The sequence below is a fragment of the Mesoplodon densirostris genome, chromosome 1 (assembly GCF_025265405.1).
Source record: "Mesoplodon densirostris isolate mMesDen1 chromosome 1, mMesDen1 primary haplotype, whole genome shotgun sequence".
In the NCBI taxonomy this organism is placed as follows: domain Eukaryota; kingdom Metazoa; phylum Chordata; class Mammalia; order Artiodactyla; family Ziphiidae; genus Mesoplodon; species Mesoplodon densirostris.
The window spans coordinates 59143060-59165366 of NC_082661.1; the positions used below are offsets into that span (position 1 = coordinate 59143060).

Genomic DNA, 22307 nt, shown 5'->3' on the forward strand with positions numbered 1-22307 from the left:
TACATGCATATATGTTACTGGAGAGAGGGATCCTGCTGACTTGGTATGCTTCTAAGAATAAGCTCTTGGGGAGGTAAAGCTAGAATTCACAGGAGATGAGTTAATGTTTTCCTCATCTCTAAAATGTATTTTCTTTAAAAAAAGAATTACTTTTTAATAATTTGTAGAGGAATAGATTGAAGACTCAACTATCTGACAGAAGAAACACATAGATGACATAGACAAATGAATCAAGCAGGTTCTCAGAGGTAATTTAACAAGGAAATTAAAAGACATTTAAAATTATTTGATGGGAATCAGGTAAAAGGACAAAGGCATGGGTCAGTTAAAATGGTAGAAGGAGGGATTTAGCATCAAAGGTGATCTAAATGTTATGCTGGGTATTATGCCCTTGGCTGAGGTGTTGCTATAATCAGTATTTTGCATATAGAATACTCTATAGGCATCTATCTTCCCAACACTGGATGGAGAGTAATCTTCTGAAATAAATACATATCAAAATAAGAATTAAGAATTTAATCACACACACACATAAAGCAGTGCTTACAGATAACTAACAACTGTGATTGGTAACAAAAGAGAGAAACTGAGCCCTATACAACAGTTCAGCTTCAAGAGGGAAGGTCACACACTTTTTCTTAAAGTATCCATTCAGGACCAAATTAGAATTCATAGAACTGCACATGATTTGAATATAAGTGCCTTGATAACTGAAGTGACATTTTCTTGAACCTCATTGCCTATGTTCCAGGTTGCCAAAGGTTTATCACATCTGCTCGTTTGCAATACTTGTACATTTGTGCATGAATTACAGGTAAACATCTGCATGAATTACATTTATGATACATGGTTTCACACAGAAAAAAATAAACAGAGGCAAAATGACTCAATCGCATGTCAATCGCCTATCAAGCATTTGTCCATGGTTCTTCGTATACAGATAAAGGAATGAAATGGAGTCTGCATGCACCATTGTTAAAGCAGCTAATGCTGAGGTTTATTCCATTCCACATATAAAGCATAAGGCAGCTAAGGAAGTGTGCTTGGTGCTTAGTATCTTTATATGTCTATATTGGCTATGTAATTTGTAAATATCAGTTCTGAAAATGTTAGGGATAATTGGCCCCATGCCCTTTATGATCTAAGGGACTCTAATTCAAGTCCAAAGGGCAGTATCTCCTTTTAAGGGTAAAGATTATGTCAGCTCCTTCCACACCCCACGTATTTATGTATCCCCTGTGTGAGATATTCTCCAAGGGGACACATGGTAAAGAATAATCAATCATATGAAATATCCCAGCCACCGTAGAAAAACTAAATACATAGCATTTCTCAAGGTGCATTTGATGGAACATGAGCATTGCAAGATACTCCATGAGAAAAGGGCTATGGAGACAACTAAGTATGGGAACTACCTTAGAGTTTACATACTCTCTTGGAGCTCACACTGCACACTAGCATAATAAAGGCTCTGAGAAATCCTACAGTGAAAAACAAAGAGAAACACACAACCAGCCTTTCTCAAGCGGACCTGAACTAGCTTTTATATTATTTGCTTAGGGTTTTCCATGATACTAATTAATGGCCCACAGAATTAATGTAATTTGCAAAGAAGACTCAAAAGATTTTTGTTTGGTCTCCATTTCCCTTGGTGTGTGAAATATTAATCCTTCAGGAAAGGTAAAGACAAGCTCTACTTACAATTCAGTGACATCTCTTGGAATACCTTTGGGCAAGACCTTCAAGGCTTTGTTGCTACATCGCACCACCGTATCCAAGCAGGTACACTCCGTAGGACAGCGAGAGAGTGGGGAACAGCTATTGTCATCATTTCCTAAATTGCCAAAAGAAATACAGGAAAACCCACAGTTGTGGCTTTGAAGATGCTAGAAGGGATTTTATGCCTTTAGCTTAACAAACACAAGAGTCTTCAGCCATATGATGACTTATGTATAGGACATTAAGTATTTACAAATCAACACCATACATTCTGTGCAGGTCTCTTTTCAGACTGCCTAGGGAAGAATTCCAGAAAACAATTCACAGTTTGTATTATCAATACGATTATAATGTTGTGTTCTTTGTTCAGTTGTTTATACAAATTATACTTTTAATTAGAATATGTAAACTGAGTTATGGAGAAATTGAAAAGAGACAGACATGAAGAGACATAAAGGGACAGATTAGTTTTACATGGTTAGCAAAAAGTATATGGGCCCCTCATTTGAAAGTATACGGCTCAAATGAGCTCTTCATTTATTGCCAACAATTATAGAACCTATGTTCTACCTACATTACAGGGTTATTATGAGAATTAAATGTGATGATATACAGAGAGTACTAAAAAGTGAAAACTATTATTCTTGTTAGGTTTATTAGAATTTCTATTTTATGAGTCAGTTGCTTTTATCATTGGTAGTTAAATGGCAGTTACTAAAAGAGATGTTTAGAATAGTAAAGAAAAACAAAAATGAAGCTATTTAAATAGTATCAACCACAAGTTGGAAATTAGAAAATCTTCTAAAACATTCAGAAACACAAACCAAGTAGAGCTAGATGTGAGAGTACAGTCTGAGCAAGTAAGTGTCCTGTTGCTAAAACAAAACAAAACAACAAAAACAAAGCAAAAAATGCATAATAACTATTCATTGCCTGAACTATGACGTACTGTCTAATTATGCACCACAGCATCAGAACAATCACCAGAGTGTGTCTGGTGGTCAAAGACCTGGCCAGGCTTTCTTACCATCATCACAAGTGAAGTCTTGAATGGCAACATCCTGGATGGGGATTTCTTTGAGGAAGTAGGGTTTCTGACATCGAGGATTTCCTGTTACAATTCTTTTCTTCCTGAGCCATTCTCCCAACCAAGCCAGGTAGCAGTTACAATTAAAAGGATTGGCCAAGAGGTTTCTAAGCACCACATGCAAACAATGCAGAGTTCAGTTTAGAGGTTCGCTTTCTGACTTCTGAAAACCCCATGCTACCATTTTCCCATACTGTATCTGTTGGAATGATTCCTTCTTAGTTTTTGTATTCACCCCACCCCCAATTCATGCTCAATCACACACAACATATGGGATGCGTTCTTTGACTGAAATATCTATGTTTGGAACTTAAAAAATAAGAACAATATTTTCATATAAGAATTCTTCAAATAATTTCATATGAAAAATAAAGTGAAGGTGGCAATTCAGGGTTTAGGCAGTGAATTCTGATAGATATCTCATTTAGAGATAATTTAAACTTGTCAGAGATCTGACTTACTGTCAAACTTCCCTACACTGATAATGCAGTAATTTAATATAAAGATGAAGGCTGATTACCTTATATTATTGAGTTTAACCTGACAACAGCTATTTCATTAATTTGTCATTTCAAGATTTCCATCTCTTATTTGCTCCAGAGAATAGGTTTCCCATCTGAACTGACAGCTGAGTTGATTAAATGCCAGTTATAAAAATGAACTCACTTCTACAAATCTCAATACTTTTGGCATCTCACCACTTCAGCACAAACCTATTGACAATCCCATTATTTATAAACATGCCATCTTTAATATGCACAAATTAGTCACTTGATGGAAAATGTCACATTTTATGTGGAAAGAGGATTAAGTACCTTACTGATGGATGGATGCTTCCCTCAAATTATTTCTTCAGGGACTTGAGCTATGTTGAACATGATTCTTTTCCTTCTAACTACCTTTTCAGTTAAATTAGTATTTTTAGATGCCACCATTACCAGGAAGCCATATCAGTTATAAGGTTTATCATTTCAAACACTGCTTTTTAAATACTGACATACAAGGGGCCTGAAACACTTGGAAAGTTTGTTTGTTTTCTGACACTTTCTTAGTTCTATCTGTAGACCTACAAATATTCTTTATGCTCCAACTGTCTACATAAAATGTGCTCTTGATAGGCTCAGCCTATTTCTTTAATATCTTCTTAATATCACAGTAAATGCCCTCTGATGACCTTTTATTGTTGGTCTGGTCATCCTAATATATCTCCTGTCATTGTGAATGATCCTTTTGAGTACAGTTTGTTGGCAATAACAACTCTGTTTTTATAATACTTATATTGTGAAGACTCCAATGTGAGAGAACTGGGAAAAACAAATCTACATTTCTTTTATTTGTAAAAGAATAAAATAATTCTCAATCAAATTATAAGATTACCATTTATAAATTAAGCCACATCACATTGTTATAAAAACAAATGACTGAAAAATACCATGATTTTTGTTAAATTTTAGTATAGGATAGTCGGCAATGTTTATAGAAAAATTAAAATAAGTTTAACATGAACAAATTTGTCCTTTTTAAAAAAAGTCTGAGTCTTTGATCTCATTTTTATGGAATGCTTAGTAATGCATTAAAATCTTATCAATAAAAGTAATAAATATAATACACTGGCTCAATTAATACATAAATGAAGACTACTTTTCATACTTACAGAGTAGATAAAGAATGGAGAGTATCAAAAGCCCCTGGTGCAATTGTAGTAATTTGATTATCATATAAAGAAAGCAAACGCACAGAACTGAGTCCTGTGAAACTGTCGTTCCCTACGCAGCTTATACGATTACTTCTCAACATCCTGAGGGAAAAAAATACAACATAATTATGGAGATTAAATATCAGGCAATCAATTTTGCCTATCTTAAGACTGAAACAACCCCTGTTTGCAAATGTGTAGCATTCATTCCTGCTTTCTGAATGTTCTCCTGTCATTAGGAATTGCTGTAGATATGTACAAGTCATCCCTTGGTATCCCTGGGAGATTCGTTTCAGGACCTCCTTTGTATACCAAAATCTGTGGCCCTCCATATCCATGGGTTCCAGATTAACCACGGATGCTTGAATCTGCAGATGCAGAACACGTGGATATGGAGAGCCGACTATAGTAAGAACCTTGTGCTAGAATAAAATGCTTAGAGTTGTCAGTGATAACATTCAGTTACAAAAACTCATGAGCCTCAGCACCAGCGAAAATGAAGAATTGAGGGCATCTCAGGAACTCACAGTCAAGTCAATGTCAACACGGGCTGGAGGAGGCAAACTTGACTGAGCTTCCACAAAGCCTGAACAAATTATTTGTTTTGAGTTTAGACTTAAAAGGAGGTAATACTTTAAGAGACCCCAGTTGTTCACAATAAAATTTCTCTTGAAAAAAATTCTGACCATTTTTTCTTTAGTCATTGCCATTAACAGGATTAACACTTTTGTCATTTCTTCATCAGTGCTAAAATTTTAGCTGTTTCTCAATTCTTTCCCCAAAATGTTTATTTGTGGGGCTTAGAAAAGGAATGAAAAGCTTCTTAAACTCCCACGTAAAGATGAACAGTTGCTATAAACTTTATTCAGAATTTCTGAAAAGTTAATATTTTCCTTAATGCTTCTAGACATGGGTTGAGCACCCTGATAGAAGACTGCAAAAAGAACAACAAAGCATTCCTTTAAAATTCTAGATTGTCCTATAATAAATAAGAAATATCAGCTGTTGCATTCTGCTAACTCGCAGATAACAAGAAAGGATAATGACCTTCTTATCAAGGCATCGTTTTATGTTAGGAAACAAATGCACAACAGAAAAGTAGTCCTATCAGTACTATCATTTGTCATAAATAGTAAAGAACATTTGGTCTTAATCTTGTTGGAGTCACGGACTCCTGGGAAAAGTCGAAAAAACTTTGCTTTCCGTCACTGGAAAAATCCACAAGCACACATATGTACCACATTTTGCCTGCAACATCGGGGGTTCAAAGACCCACTGAAATATGTACATGTACGAACTAAGAGGTTTACTAGTCCTAAAGGATTGAGAAGTCTATAGGCTGTGAGGAGGGTCTTGTCAAAATTTTTATAGCTCCAAGCTGAAAGAGACCACTTAAAGCAATAGCTATGTTCCAATAAACCCACAGAAGGCCTTTTAATACTCCTAGCTTGGTCTAAATGATCTGTTTTGCTGCTTGAGGTACAGTGGGATTAAGTAGAGAGTCAGTGGGTGTCTGTCTCAGGTGCCAAAACACAAGAGGCACAAAAACATTGCTAGAAATATAACAAAGGAGAAGGCTGAATTTAGAGAATTTGTCTCACAGAGAGTCATGTGACTGAACCTAGCCAGAAAAAAATACTTTGATAAACTCTTTGGAGTGGTGCTATGGACAGAACTGTGTCCCCCTAAAATTCATACCCTTAAGCCCTAACCCCCAATATGACTGTATTTGGAGACAGGGTCTTTAGGGAGGTAGTTAAGGTGAAATGAGGCCCTAAGGGTGGGGCCCTAATCTGATAGGACTGGTGTCCTTAGAGGAAGGGGCACCAGAGCTCTCTTTTCCCACACACAGAGGAAAGGCCATGCAAGGACACAGCGAGAAGGTAGCCATCTATAAGCCAAGAAAGGAGTCCTCACCAGAAACCAACCCTCTCAACACATTGATCTTGGACTTCCAGCCTCCAGAACAATGACAAAACAAATTCCTGTTGCTTAAGTCACTTATCTTGTTACAGCAGCCCAAGGCTATCTAATGTAGGTAGTTACAGTCTCACCCCTCATCCTCCCCTCCCCATCCTGACACACACTGCCCCCTTAAGGAGAAGGTTCTAGTTGCAACAGTCACTTGGCTACTATTTAAGAAGGGAGGCTCTTGCCTGCTGCAGGATTTATGTTTTGTTGAGTTACCTGAGGCAGCTTGGGGGAGGGGAATAGGGGCAGGAGTAGATATAACCACCTGTGGTATATCTTCTCTGTCCGCTTTCTACACTCCCAGGATCTCCTCCATAAAAAGACCAAAGGGATATTTGCATTACATTTTGCATTTCGAAGGGACTCCTAGTTAGCCCATGGGAGCGGTCAGCAGGTGGCAGGTTGGCTGTGTTGGATGGTTCGGCTCCAGGCTACCCCAGGAAGCTCAAAGAACATATTTCTCCTTTCATGGGCAGGGGCTTTTTTGAGTAGGATGTGAATTGGGGATGCTGCTGGCTGGGGAAATGCTGGCTGGGGAAATTCAAGCCCTGGGCACGCATGACTCTTGGTGGCTGCATGGGGCAGGGTGAGGGTTTGGGGGAGACAGTAGAGCTTGGCCTCTTTCCACTGCAATTCCCAAGGGCGTGTCTTGGTTACAAATAATTTCCTTCATGTCTTCCAAAGGCTTCAGAGTTTCGTTAGTGTCTCTTCCAATGTTTAGGCCACCACTTTTGTCAAACATAATTTTATGCTTTAGAGATTATGAAAACTACGCATACACATAGAAGAAAATTCAAGTAACTCAAAGTGTTGTCCTTACTCGTCAATTCAAGCCCTATCTTCCTTGGCCAACAACCTTCTGGAAACATATAGGATTTCTTTTTCCCAACCTCCCTACTGCTGAGTAAGCAGACATACGCTTAGCATGTTTTCTTTGAAATAGACAGTAAAAGATATACCACCAGCCAGTTTCTCTCTTTTTCACTAAGACTTTGCAGGGGCAGATGAAGGCAGTCTCCAGCTAGGCTTATTCTGCTGCAGGTGTTGGAGTGGGTTCTGAAGCTAGTGACCTTGGGCCAAGAAAGAGTATTAGGTGGAGGTATTTGAGGAAAAAGAAAGAGAATGATTGTTCTGAGGAAGAACAGAGGAGTCAGATCTGTACAAGCACTGGAGCAAAGATAATCTTTTTTGTTGAGGATTCAACAGCCAGGAGAGCATCTTTTGATCATTTGCAAGCAGCATACTGAAGTCAGAGGTATCAGAGTCAAGGACTGTTTTTTTTTTTTTAATAAATTAATTTATTTTATTTATTTATTTTTGCCTGCGTTGGGTCTTTGTAGCTGTGCGGGCTTTCTCTGGTTGCAGTAAGCAGGGCCTACTTTTGGTTGCAGTGTGCAGTCTTCTCATTGCAGTGGCTTCTCTTGTTGCAGAGCTTGTGCTCTAGGCATGTGGGCTTCTGTAGTTGTGGCACGCAGGCTCAGTAGTTGTGGCGCATGGGCTTAGTTGCTCCGTGCGTGGCCTGTGGGATCTTCCCGGACCAGGGCTCAAACCCATGTCCCCTGAATTGGCAGGCAGATTCTTAACCACTGTGCCACCAGGGAAGCCCCAGGGACATTTGCCTCTACAAAATGTGTGTGTGTGTGTGTGTGTGTGTGTGTGTGATAGAGAGAGAGAGAGACAGATACAAAGACAGATATAGAGAGACAGAGACAGAGCAGAGATAGTGGGGATGAAGAAAAGCAGGAGCTATTCCCTCTCCCAGGAATATAATGACCTGGGAATTACAATCCTGTGGTAGAAGAATCACAATGCAAATAAGAATACTTACAAAGTTTTGAGGCTTTCCAATCCCTTGAACATCTTATGCTGAACATTTTCCAAACGATTACTCGTGAGAAGTATTTCGTTTACACCAGCTGCGCCTTCAAATGCTCCCTCTTCAATGTCTGTGATCTTATTGTTGCTAAAGTTTCTAAATAAAAATGGTTGAAACAAATATTTGAAACAATTTCTTTCTAACAACAAGGGCACTGAGACATGTCTGATCATTTTCTTCTACTGAACGAACATCTTCCACAAAAACTCTAAGCTCTTCACTGCCTGGCATTCCCAAGGCTCTGAAAAGTCACCACTTCCTGATTCCATTAAGCCAAAGTGATAATAATACAAAGGAGAAATATCTATGCTGAAAAGTACCAGCCCGATCAATGATCTGCCAGGGCCCCCAGGGATATAAAACTCTTGAGGTCAGGTACTGAGTTCTGTAAACTTTTATGTTTGCCACCACACTTACTAAGACATTTTTCAAAGAAGTGCCCAATTAAAACTGTTGAATGAATTAGTGACTCAAAGAAGACAACTGGATAGAGAAAAGAAGGAAAGACTAAAATATGTTTGTATTTAGATAGCATCAGAAATGTATCTGAATCTGAGATTGTTCCCAGTTAAACTTCTCATGTAATAATATGTCAAGACAACCAACTTAACTGCCAGTATTTTGTATCATACAAAATACTAAGGCTTGACCAGAGGGCAAGAACATCCAGTTGAGGTAACATCTTCCTATAGGTTCTCTCTCTTTCTCAAGGCTCACTCCAAGACCAGGGATGCCCACAGAACAAGGATCATTTTTAGGTACCGTTTTATTCCTTTCAGAGCGCTGCACATAGCAGCTGCTAAATAAATATGTATTGAATTGAAAAGCATCTTAGAACTAAAAAGAAAAAGCAGTTAACGTCAGTGAAAAAGGAGGACAGTTAAGAACTTAGAAACTCTTTGGGAAGCAGTATAATATGTGGGTCAAGTGCACAGGAAATGCTTTCAGTCTGCTCTGCCACTTATAGCCTATGTGACTGTGGACCAGTTACATATATGAAAGCACAGATAACACAGAAGTATGCTTCTTTCCTTCTCCTGATGTTTCCTGTTATGTGGAGGGTGCTCCCCAGACCCTCATTCTTGGACTCTGTCCTGTCCCTCTTTCCATCCACCTTGGGTGGGGGAGGGTTACTGTCTGAGTGTTGTTGAAACTGCTGAGCTTATAAACTTATTTTAAAATATGAGTTGCGGACATGTAGTAACACAAATGAGCTATCAAGCCAGTTTACCAATCATTAATTTTGACTATCTTCTAATGAAAGTTTAATGAAGAAAAAAGTCAAACAGTTGACATGAATGTGCTGAAAGAGAAATAACAGCATGGTTTGGGGAACAGTAAAGGAAGTTACAAAACATTACTGAACTCATCTCTAATGCACTTAGTTTGCTGGATTCCTGCTGTGGCCACATAACAAACAAGCTGTCTGAGTTAAGGCAAGGTGCTAGGGTTCTGCTACAGAAAACATGGTTGCCATCACTGGAATATATAGGAAAGAGCCAATTACTTAGGTTCCTCTCAGAGTTTACCCTAAATTCATGTCACAGGTAGTCACTGTATAGACAGGTCTCTGAATATTTTCTATTTTCCAATTTCCTAAGAAATCTAAATAAAACTGCAAAGGTATAAGAAAACACAGCACTACAGATATTTTAAAAGATGGTTAATATACGGCTTACATTTTACGTAATTGAGGAAGTTTCTTGAAGATGCCTGTAGCTTCTAACACTGTAAATTCATTATTATTGAGGCGTCTAGGGAAAACAGAAACAGAAAAGTTTCATTCCCAACAGTCAGGAAGAGGTTAAATTTTATTTCTCGTACAGAATTATAACAGTATTTAATGAATATCCTAAAGCAAAATATAGGACACATATCACAGAAAATTTGTGGGAAGTACAGATTTTTTCCAATTTATCCCATAGTTTAATGACCAAAATAAAACATGTTAAGAAGCATGTAGTGAAGAAAACCAATCATCGAAATTCAAAACCAACTCTCATTCAGTAATCTGTAGAACAAAGTTTCTCACACTTGTTTTTCCACTATTATCCCTGCCTCCAAAAGCACTTTAGGATATTTTTTTTCTAGTCACTTCTCCATAAATATGTATCAACAGCTTTACTGATATACAGTTTACACACCACACAATGTACCCTTTTAAAGTGTACAATTCGGTGGGTTTTTATTTTTATTTTTTTTAATTTTTCATTTTTTCGGTACGTGGGCCTCTCACTGTTGTGGCCTCTCCCGTTGCGGAGCACAGGCTCCAGACGCGCAGGCTCAGCGGCCATGGCTCACGGGCCCAGCCGCTCTGCGGCATGTGGGATCTTCCCAGACCGAGGAACGAACCTGTGTCCCCTGCATTGGCAGGCGGACTCTCAACCACTGCGCCACCAGGGAAGCCCCAATTCAGTGGTTTTTAAAATATTCACCAGCTTGTGCAACCGTCTTTGTTTCCTAATTCCAGAACATACTCATCATCCAAAAAAGAAACCCCATACCCATTAGCGGTCATTCTCAGTTTGCTGCCTCCCACTGCCTCAATCCCCGGCAACCACTAATTTACCTGCTGTCTCTGTGGATTTTCCTATTTTGAATATTTCTTATAAATGGGATCACACAAAATGTGGCCTTTTGTGTCTGTCTTTTTTCACGTGGCATAATATTTACAAGGTTCTTCCACGTTTAGCATAGATTAGTACCTCATTCTGTTTTATGGCCAAATTACATTCCATTGTGTGGACATACCACATGTGTTTATCCATTCATCAGCTGATGGATATTTGAGTTGCTTTCACTTCTTAATCATTATAAATAATGCCGCTAAGACACTGGCATACAAGATTTTGTATGGCTGTATGTTTTCAATTCTCTTGGTTATGTACGTTGATGTGAAATTGCTGTGTCACATGGTAAATCTATATTTAACTCCTTGAGGAAGAGCCTGTTTCTCAAAAGTGCTGCATCGTTTTACCTTCCCACCAGCAATGTATGAGGGGCCCAATTTCTCTCACCTGTTACTGTCTTTTATAAAAGCCATTCCACTGGATGTGAAGTGCTTCCTCATTATGGTTTTTTTTTTTTCTCATTATGGTTTTGATTTGCGTTTTCTTCATGACTAATGATACTGGGTATTTTTTCATGTGCTTATTGCTCATTTGTATATCTCTTTGGAGAAATGTCCATACAAATAATTTGACCACTTTTTAACTGGGTAAGGTACATTTTAATTGTTGGGTTGTAAGAGCTCTTATGTATTCTGGATATGAGTCTCTGAGCAGATATATATATATATATATATATATATATATATATATATATATATATATATATATATATATATATATATATATATGATATATGTTTTACAAATATTTTCTTCCCAGTACTGATTTTTAAAGGTATAATTAAAAAAAATCTTAATTTCTTAAAACACACACAACCTTTGCTGAAAGATGAGTTAGATATGAATTTCTAAATTCTTGAGTGACAAGTAAACTTATTTAAAGTGTTATCATGCTGGAAGATAAAATTTGAATTATTGTTTGTAGTATTATTGGAAATGAATGTAACTCCCTACATGATAGTAAATACAGAGTTCATGGCTTTTACTGTATGGTCTCCATGCATTTCTAAAGTCCTGGACCTATGAAATAGCTTCATGAACTAACAGAAATTTTAAAAAGCATCATTATAACCACTAGGTAGTGAGTTTCTGCCATCTTTTTGAAAGCATTATATTATTTTTAATGACTCAAGTTGCTTAAAATCCATTAAGTAACGGGCATGAGTATAGGCATTGTGGGAGATAAACTATAAAACACGATCTCTGTCATCAAGGGGCTATAATCTAGATGAAGGCAAGAGAATTATACATGCACAAAAAGACAACCAACTTTGCAAAGCAGTTAATGAAAAATACCAGATGGTGCTAGACATAAACATTGCTAAGATGTTCTAAAAATGATGAGGTTTCACTAGGTTTTTCTTGGATTTTTAGAAACACTAACATTAAATGTCATACTTTTATAAATAAAGTCAGTGAAGGCCAACATACATGGGCACAGAATCTATAAATGATTCAAACATATTTTAGAGCCTCGTATGTGCTAGGCCCTATGTTAGTGTTATAAATATAGATCTGATTACACTCTGTCTTTTTAGCTTTTCCTGCTATGATATACATTGTTCAGAAAAAAAACATCCTTTGTGCTTCATACTTGGTAAACATTGAATCCTTCCACTTGTGAGTCAGTGAAGTAGCATAGCTGATAAAAAAAAAAGGACTCTGATTGAATTCATAATTAACACAGATTCAAAATGGTGACTCCAAACTATTTTATTTGGTTGCTGAAAAGACTACATTAAAAATCTATTAAGTGCTTAGAAATGGGTTTGGACATAAGTAATATCCAAGAAATAGATATAAAATGAATGTATTATTATTAGCACTACTAAGTGCTAACTGAATTTTTGAGAGGTGAGTTAATTTCTGTAGTTGTATCTTGGGCGAGAAAGATGAAGTAAGAAAACCTCTAATACATATACTTGTACAAAGAGAGTTATGCCAATGTGTGTCAATTAAAATTAATGTAATTATTGAGAATGAAAGGGCAAGACAAAAATCCCAATGCTTTGATGTTTTCATTCCTTCCCTCCCAAACCGGATTTTGTTGGGAGATGAACTTACAGCTCTGCAGTGTACTGGGGAATGTGGTCTGGGACTTTGGTGAGTTTTTGATTGGAGCAATCTACTGTGGTCCCTTCACAGCGGCACTTTTCAGGGCAAGCCAGATCGGCAAAGCAGTCCCCACTTAATTTTGATCGATAATCTTCTGTACCTATTGAGGATTCAAGCCAGAAAAGAAGATACTGAGTCTGAAGGTTAGAATATTTGTTTATTTGTAGGAAGAAAAAAGTAAGGTAACTATAGATTATGCAGCAGGGAGACAACTTGGGGAATTTTGGTCAATGGATGTCAGGAGAGGGTTAAACAAGGGCTTGGAATTTGCTGGAAAAAAGAGTAACCAGATTCACAGGACAGGAAAACATTAACAGAGTTGAGCTTTTCACAGCTGTACTTTCTGCTGATCCAGTTATGAGCCATTCTAGACTATTTGACAGCTAATCACACAATGGCTACTAGTCATGAAAAAGTTTATTTTTTCTCTGAGTCAAGAATTTAAAATGTATCCAGTAATAAACATATGCCTAGATATCATTTTCAATTAGGGCTTTCAAGGCAAATAGATGGACTCAGGTTTTTAAATTTTCTATGGTCTTTTATTATTCTCTCCCTCTCACATAATCTTCAGAAATGCTTAAAAAGCCCTCTTTTGTTCATTTTGATTTTATAAAAAGAAACAAGTAAATCCTGATTTAAGCCTCAGCAGCTTGTCATGCTGTAGAAAGCTGCGTGACGTTCCATGGTGCTTGACGGAACCATGTTTTACTCATACCTGGCAACCACATGGTTAGATCAAGCACAACAGAAAATCTCGCTACATAACCACTACACCATCCACTAGGCCAAAGGTAAGACCAAGAGGAAAGATGAAGGGAAGCAGGAGAAAAGCTACAGACATTCTGGAAACGTAATACTGTTTACATGACATGCATTCTCCCCGCAGAATGTTTCTGACCATAGTAAGAGTATTACTACTGAAGATTCCCTGGAAACACAAAGAAGGGGCTATACTGAAAGGTGCCTCCAACGTTCCTCAGAACTGCAGAATGGAAACAACAGCTTTCGGGAAAAACATCCAGGAAGAAGTTGAAGGTGCGCTACAAGGACAACAGAGAGGCTCAAAAGATCTGTGGTTTCTTCTTGAAAAAAAAAAAAAAAGGTGCAAAAGAGTGAGACTAAAAGAAGATACATCAGGATTGAAAAGGGAGGATATCATGTTTCAGATCAGACACTTTACTTACAGCCAAAATGGTGAATTCCTGCAAAAGTAAACATCACCAAGAAGGAAAGAAAGACAGTAAACCCAGTTAAGATTCACATACACGTATATAAAACTCACTCAGGTCTCTTCCTTCCTCCCTTACTGTGACAATTATCGGGGAATGGCCTGGTGTGACAAGAATCGTCATGCTTTGTAAACTTTCATAATCATTTTTTGAAGCACAGTGGTCTTACAGGAAAAGCAATGGCATACAAGATGCACAGCACAAATTAAGTTCTTGTCAATTCCTCTAAAAAAATGAAGTCTCCACAAGATAAATTTTCTTTGAGCACTCACTGTAATCTCTAGATGCTATCCAGAATGGTGGTAGGCAAGTAGACATGTAAAATGAATTGAAAAACTAATCGTGAGATCTTCAAGGACTATCACTGGAACACTTGGATTAAACCTTAGGTTGTAGCTTACATGTTTCATAATGATCTTTCCAACTTATAAATAATGTCACTTAATTGAAATGGAATCAGGATCTCAGAAGAAGTTTGCAAAGCTGAATATAGAAGTTTCATTACATTTGCCAATTAATGTTGTGGCATTTATTGAGGATCTGTTGTATTGTAGTTTAAGCTTTCATTTAAAAAGTGAAATAAGGAAATACAGGGAACAAAGTTTAAGTGACAGATACACGAGGTATTTTACATTGAAAATAATCTGCATTCAATGCAATGGCAATGCTTATTTTATGGTTGCTCTTTAGGCAAGCGCATATTTTAATTAAAATCTGGGAAAAAAAAGGGAGGAGAGGCCCAAAGAATTCTTCTGAGTCCTGACTTCTATAATTATTTGTTTAAATCATGTAAATTGAATGACCAGAAATTGACAATTAAGCCATGATATCTGATATAAAAGTTTTTGGGTTTTTTTTTCCCCAAACCTATTTTGGCTGCTGTTAATAAGAGGGCAAAACTGTATCAGAATTTATGAAAACAACCTGACTTTTGTTCCTTATTTGGTGAATTTGAAATATTAATTTCTAAATTATTGATAAAGCATATTTAAATGTGACAGATTGAATAATTTGATAATTATATTCACTTCTCTAATTTGGGGATTTAAGTAATATCAATGTTTTATCCTATAGGGGTTTTGTTTTTCAAAATGGCTTTTTCTGGGTAATAGCTATCAGATGACCTTCTACTTAATAATTGGGTAAAAACAGTGAATTTTAAAGATTGCCAATGAAGGCCAATCAACTGTTCTTTTCAACATGTTACTTGTTATGCAGCCAGTGTACTATATATATTACTGACCATTCAAGTCAAAATATGTAATGAAACAAAATCTGTTAAATGCATACAATTATTCATATTATAATCCAACAATGGCAAGCAACGTATATCTCCTTAAAACAGAGACCAAACCCAGAGTTCTTCTTAAGAAAATAAGTATGTTTTTTCATACTAACACCTTATAAATATTTTTTTAATTTATAACTACTAAGATATATTTTAGTCTAGAATATACCCAGGATATTGTAAATGTAGCCAATGAACTACTAACATGTATTTTTATATAATGATTTAAAACAAACAAGTCAAGAGGCATTTTACACAATTGGCAGGCAAGGAAAAAATAAGTAAAGAAACATATTTCAAAGAGCTAGTTCTAGAATCATCAGCCTCGATAGTGTTAAGACTGCAGTGGTAAAACATTTCATTTATTTTTCTAAGAACCATTCCATTCATCTGCCTAAGTTATCTAAGGCACTTGGTGCCCATGAACTTCTGATGCTTTCAGGATGGATGTCAATATTGTTTTTGTGGAGTTATTATATTGTGACTCCAGGGATGTAAGAATTTTAAATCACAAGCAAAGTACAACTGCACATAAATCAGCAGGAAGTTGTTGCTTTGTTATAAAAAGTGAAGCAACAGCAAGCAAAGTAAAGCAAAAAGTAAGGGATACTTTTTTAGTATAAAAAATCTCTATAAAAAAGTAAATCTCATGATGGAAAACACAGTTCTGTGTGTTTGAAACTGATTTCATGTAGAACTAGTTCTTTGACAACAGAAAGGTCTCTGTCTTTAAAACCAGCTTAAGATGCTATATTTTAAAAACAGGTTAAAAGGGCAGATATACAACATAAGGAGAGAAAATTATTTAAGTAGAAAGCCATAGATTGAAACATTTTAGCTACTGTGAGAAATTTCAGATAATGTGCCAAAGTGAGAGAGAGAAAAAAAGGTGGGGTTTAATAGTAATATGTTTAACATCAGAAACTGCATGCAAAGGTCAGGTTTTCAGGAAACAGCTACAAGTGATCTATGCAGAAGGAAATATAGCTACAGAGTACCCACTGGATTTTCCAAAGCATGCATATCAAAGTTTTAGAAGCTACATTTTATAAGGTGAGGAAAAGGTGTCTGCAGTTAGTCCTACTACCGAGCAAAACCTACCTGGAATGAAATACTGTTCTTTAGCTAAATAAAAAAAGAGAAAAAAAATAGAAGATGCACCTGAATGTCAGCAAGCAGAGATATGAGTTATATTAGATTAAGAATGGACTAAAGTTACTATAGATAATTAAGTGAAAAATGTATATTCACAGCAGTGGCTGAAGTATAATCATGTACAGTGAGTAGGAAATGCATCTGGAACCATGGGCAATAAAGGGCTTTGTTTTGATATTAGCTTCTTAGTATAAATTAACTGCCGAATGTGAAATAACTCCTGGAATAGTTAGGTAGCATATTACCCAAAACATATAGAACACACTTTATTATGAGAAAATAGAAAAGATTATACCTAAGCAAACAGTAAATTTCAATGAAGTAAGTTTTCCCTTTAACATTAATAAAATGCATCTATATTTCACTTTTTATAAGTAAATGTAATATCCCCAAAGTGTTAAAAGATGGCCTTTTGGAAAAAGAATGTACCCTCACAGTCCTATTCAAAATGCGAGAATGCAAAACAAGAAAACGGCATTTGGTGTGAGAAGCAAGGAATCTGGAGCTTTTGTTCCCCCTACTTCTGAGCCTGAGGAAATCAAGTAACCAAATCTCAGTTCACTTTCTTAAAGAAATGGAAACATGATTAATTACTTTACTGTTGCTCAGTGAAAAACAATACAACAAACCTGAGACTTACAGCCTTTTAAAGGCACTGAGTTAGATAAAAGGCCCCTGTTAAATTCAAACCCTGGGATTACAGTATGAAGTATCCAGGCATCTTTTTTTCTTTATTTCTTCTGCTGGATAGTGTGTTAAAAAGGTTACATGTAGGAGTGCTATATGAATTGCGTCTACAGCTCTTTTCCTTCATGGACAGAAGAAAAAGAAATACGATTCTGCAATGTTTGGTGATTCAGCTCAAGGCCAGCTGTCTCTACATCTCACTACTGTTTTGGGTAACGCTGGGGAAATGTTACACAAAGTAAGAAATTACCTGAACAACGGAATTTCTTGCTTTTGATCTGTCCGATTCTTTTATTTGCCAGACGCCGGGGGCTGGTGCAGCGGGCACCACTGGTCTCGATTGGGTTGGTATGAAGATAATCCGCCAGCCACTTGAGATGGCAGTCACAAATAAAGGGGTTCTGGGCCAAATGCCTTTCAGAAACACAGACAGAACACTTTTACACATGACTTGCAATGAACTCAACTCTCCAATTCAGAGTGAATACAATGGTCATCACGTTTGATCCAAATCTTATATACATACATGGTTTGAATGGCACGGAGAGGTGAAAAGGTCCCCTTGGCGATGGTCTGAAGCTTGTTGTCATATAAGGAGAGAAGGTTCAGGTTGTGCAGATCCTGAAAAGCATCTACCCGAAGGCAGTTTATCTTGTTGGCATTCAACAATCTGTTTGATTAAATAGTCGTAGAATTAAAGTGTAGTATCTCATTAACCTATTTTCAAGACTCTGTTGTTCTTGAGAAAACCCAATCAAGAAATCCATTTCTTTTACCCTCAACATTAAGTAATCATTGAGGTATCACAGGCTGAAGATTTGGGGTTATGGCAGATAAAGCATGGGTCATGTCTAATGATTGGATTGCCTAAATCTAGTGGTACTTACACATTTATTCAACAAAAATTGTTAAATATATTCTCTGGAATGTGTAGAAGTACAGCAATAGACAAAGGTGGGTGAGAGCCAGTTTCTCCTGTCAAGGGCACCATAAAGTTCTCAAAAAACATTAGTCCCTGGAGCTGCTCTGTGAAAAAGAAGTTCAGTCCATTCTCAAAACGGTAGCCGGAGTGAGACTTCTAAACATAGACCAGAATACATCACTCCTCTCTCAAAACCATGCAACAACTCCCAGTTTGCTCTGAATAAAACCTAAGACTTAACAATAGCCCATAATGCCCAATGGGATCTTTGGTTCCTTTTTTGAACTTTACAACCTCCAAGTTTTCTATTCCTGGCTGTTTCAGCTCCAGCCACACAGGTCTCCTTGCCAGACTCTCTTCTCTGCTTGGAAGGCTCTTCTCCCAGATGTCTGCCTGGCTAACTATGTTGCTTCTTCGAGTCGGCTGCAATGTCACCTTTTCCATTCAGCCTCCCCCGGCCACTCCCTCCAATACCGTCAGCCTGTCTTTGCCCCTCCCCTATCCTTAGCATCTCAATTCCTTTACTTTAATCTACTTTTTCTATTTTCTTAAATACACATTTCTTTCTGTTACGTGTGATTTGCTTATTTATTATGTTCTTGCTGACTGCCATCTGCATGAACCCTCTCCCAAGGGTATAAGGTCCAGACAACAGGGATATTAGTCTATTTTGTTCTCTGTTGCTTCCCACATGCCTGGCATGTGCTAGGTGTTCAATAAATATTTGTTGTTGAACGACTACTTTATAACCCTCTTAGAGAGTTGCATTATCACACGAAGACCCTCATTCTGCATTATACATATCCATTTCACTTGGTTTAACATAATATCCCACAAACTTGTTTTTTCTCATATATACCAGTGGTATTCTGCAACAATATTCTGTGGAACTGTGGTTTACAGATCATATTTGGGCAAACATCATTCTCGTAGGTTATATGTCCCTGTGTCTGCACTTGTGTTCATGCTTCCCTCACCTTTGGGAGTATACTTGCCTGACTCTCCACCTGCCTCAACCTTCTGGCCTATCAAGGTCTCACAGAAGGCCCACCTTCTCCAGAACAATATTTTTCCAGAATACAACTGCCACTCAACTAATGTATTCCTTCCTCTAGGAAGTCAGTCAGTGCTACCTAGTCTTGTCAACTATTTTATACAAGCCCTCATGTTTGCCCAAAGACAGTTTAGCCCTCCAGGGGCAGAGAATTTTTTTTTTTGATACTTCTTTTACTCTGTCACCATTCAGTTCAGAGCTTTGATACTTAGGACTTTAACAAATATTTAGTAGCTCAAAAAATATGTGCTATGTGGTTTGGGTATGATGCTTTCTTATCTAACACACTGAAAACTGTTTTCCCATTTGCCCACCAGAATCTCTGTAATTCAGGGTATTCCAGTTTTACTTGCCTTTTTAAGACCTCAACTCCCTACACATGCAAAGCCAGGACTTTCTAGTGGTCGTTCTCCCTGCTGTACTCTTTTTTATCTTCCTTCAGAAACTGCAGTTTTGGCTTTCTCTGTGATCTATATAATACTTTCTTTAGAGCTTAGAGGCATGGTTTGAGGTGTGGACTGATTAATCCTATACCTCCCCACTTGGGGTCACAACACATGGCCCACTGGCCATGTTCCCTAACTAGTGAGCTAAGAAAGGAGCTGGAGAGCACAATGTAAAGGACAAGGAAAAGATGCGGAGCCTGGAAGACAACTAAAGAAGGTGCCGTTCTGAGCACTTTGTACTTAGTTTACATTCAGGTGGTCCAGAAATTAGGTGGAAAGTACTGAACACTACTTTCTTTTGTTCCTTCCATTTACCTACTTCTTCTCCTCAGTATCTCATCTGTTCAAGCAGATCTAAGATGTTTAACCTAACCAAATTCTCAACTAACCATAAAGAGTCAATTATGCCACATGAACTCTGGCAGGCTTAGTCTAGAGATAGAACTTAAGGCAGAGGGAGAAAGCTGGCTTTTTTAGTAAGGTTTATCTACATACAGATTCCTAGTGTTTATCAACCCACTTGTTACATCAACTACCAATAAGTGTGTGTGGAAAGAAAAAGGTGCCATTTTTAGTGTTGGCACTAGGCAGGACAGTGGTAGCAAGAGAATGTAAGTGAATGGTGAGGAGAATAATGTTAAGAAGATGTGAAAGAATGACACGAAAGTAAATAACAAATAGGCAACACTTGGCTATAGTACCTAACTATACCTATAATGTGTATAGAGTCATCCTATTCAAGATCAGAAACAATATTTGCTAACTTTACTGCAAATGAAGGGTTAAAAAATAATTTGATGCCCAAATAAAGTCACTAGGTCACAAAGGTCAGTACTTATCATGACTGATTGGTCTGTTGTAAAATCAGTTTATTGAGTTACGTAGCATTAAGAAGAGAGAGAGAGAATGGAACAGAATTGACAGTACTATACACAGTGAGGTTAAAGAGTTTTGTTACTGACTTGCTTCATTTGTGTGTCTGTATGTGTATATGTATGAACTGTGTTGTGATATAAAATATGTTTCTGCATAATGATGAAAAGTTTCAAGTGTGGATAATAGGATGTAATTATAAACATACATTTATCAAGTAAGGAAAACAATCAACTTTTGGGCTGTTTGTGAGATCAGGAATAAATTTTTACCAAGTAAGTGGTTCAAACCCCAGCTCAACAAATACACACATCCAAAAGAGAAAATAGCATTCTAAACTTAAGAATTTTAAAGTAGACTGACTGTGAGCCAGTTGAGAGAAGAAATTATATCATACTCATCTTTTTATCCACAGCAGCTAGGTCAGTGTGTACCCCAAATGAGATACCCTATAAGTGTTTGGTGATTTGAATAGGCTTTGATGGTCCAACACTAACAATCTTAGTATTAGCATATTTTTTCAATCTCATTTTCATATGTGCATTAATTAAGACATCTGGGGTCAAGTCTTATTCTTATAAATATGTATCATAAATACTTCTTTCGAGACAAATAAGTTGTAGCTATTCTCTAAGCAGAGTGGTCTTTAAAGATAAAATCCAGGAAACTGACAGATAATTCTCTCACTAAAGATTAGTTTGAGTGTTACCACTCTGTCCTAGGCTACTAAACACCATCTTTGTGTTGGGGGATGTTATTCTAGTATTGTCACTGTTGCAGATTCTTTGGACAAAGGTGGATAAACATATTACCAAGTCTTTCTCCTTTCCAACTATTGGTAAATCAAACCAGAGAAATTTCATAAAGGGCAAGGATTCCACAAACTATAAATGACAGAACAGCCAGGATGCCCACATTTATGACAATGTGGAAAGAAAGGCTTGGGAACAATTTCAAAGCGTTGTGTCTTCAAATAAATAACCATCATCAATGTTAGCTCCACTAGACTAATCTTTTCCATTTCATTAAACTATGTCATTTTGGGTCAAATTTATCTGAAGCCTCCATGAAAATATGAGATGGTACACTGGCTAAAATATATATTTGGGTTCAACAGATCAGAAACAATCAAATACTTACAGTAGCTGTAAGGAAAACAGTCCTTCAAATAAACTTTTTGGGAGTTCTGTGATTTTATTTCCATAGAGGACACTGGAAAAACATGATTTGAACAAACAAAAAAATTAGACATCAACCAGCAAAACAAATTCAGCCAAACATATGTATTCAGGCATATAGGAGGTTAGTAAGATCCATATGTCATAAAAGCCATAGTTGAGTAAACAAACTTCAATTTGCAAATGTTTTTTCCCTGATTATAGATTAGACATAGCTTATGGTAGAGAGTTTGGAAAACATAGAAAAACAAAAAAAAATTAACATAATTTATAATTTTATTCCCCTTTCATGGAAATGTCCACTGTTAATTTGTCATGTTTTTCTACACACACACACACATGCACACACAGTTCATATGTAATGAGAGCACACAGTATA

At 37.0% G+C, this 22307-nt stretch overlaps 1 protein-coding gene across 2 annotated transcripts in view; it reads right to left on the reverse strand.

Moving 5' to 3' along the window:
- The window catches only part of SLIT2 (slit guidance ligand 2), a 405484-nt gene that overhangs the window by 80506 nt on the left and 302671 nt on the right, over positions 1–22307 (reverse strand). The window contains exons 12-21 of one of the 2 annotated variants that reach the window (XM_060103629.1): positions 21891–21962; positions 17982–18125; positions 17706–17869; positions 16715–16738; positions 13043–13193; positions 10029–10103; positions 8302–8445; positions 4461–4604; positions 2747–2913; positions 1702–1834 (exon numbers count right to left, since the gene is read on the reverse strand). In XM_060103629.1, coding sequence (XP_059959612.1) covers positions 1702–1834; positions 2747–2913; positions 4461–4604; positions 8302–8445; positions 10029–10103; positions 13043–13193; positions 16715–16738; positions 17706–17869; positions 17982–18125; positions 21891–21962 — 1218 coding nt within the window. The remainder of the gene's footprint in view (positions 1–1701; positions 1835–2746; positions 2914–4460; positions 4605–8301; positions 8446–10028; positions 10104–13042; positions 13194–16714; positions 16739–17705; positions 17870–17981; positions 18126–21890; positions 21963–22307) is intronic. The other variant, XM_060103633.1, reaches the window with a different exon arrangement.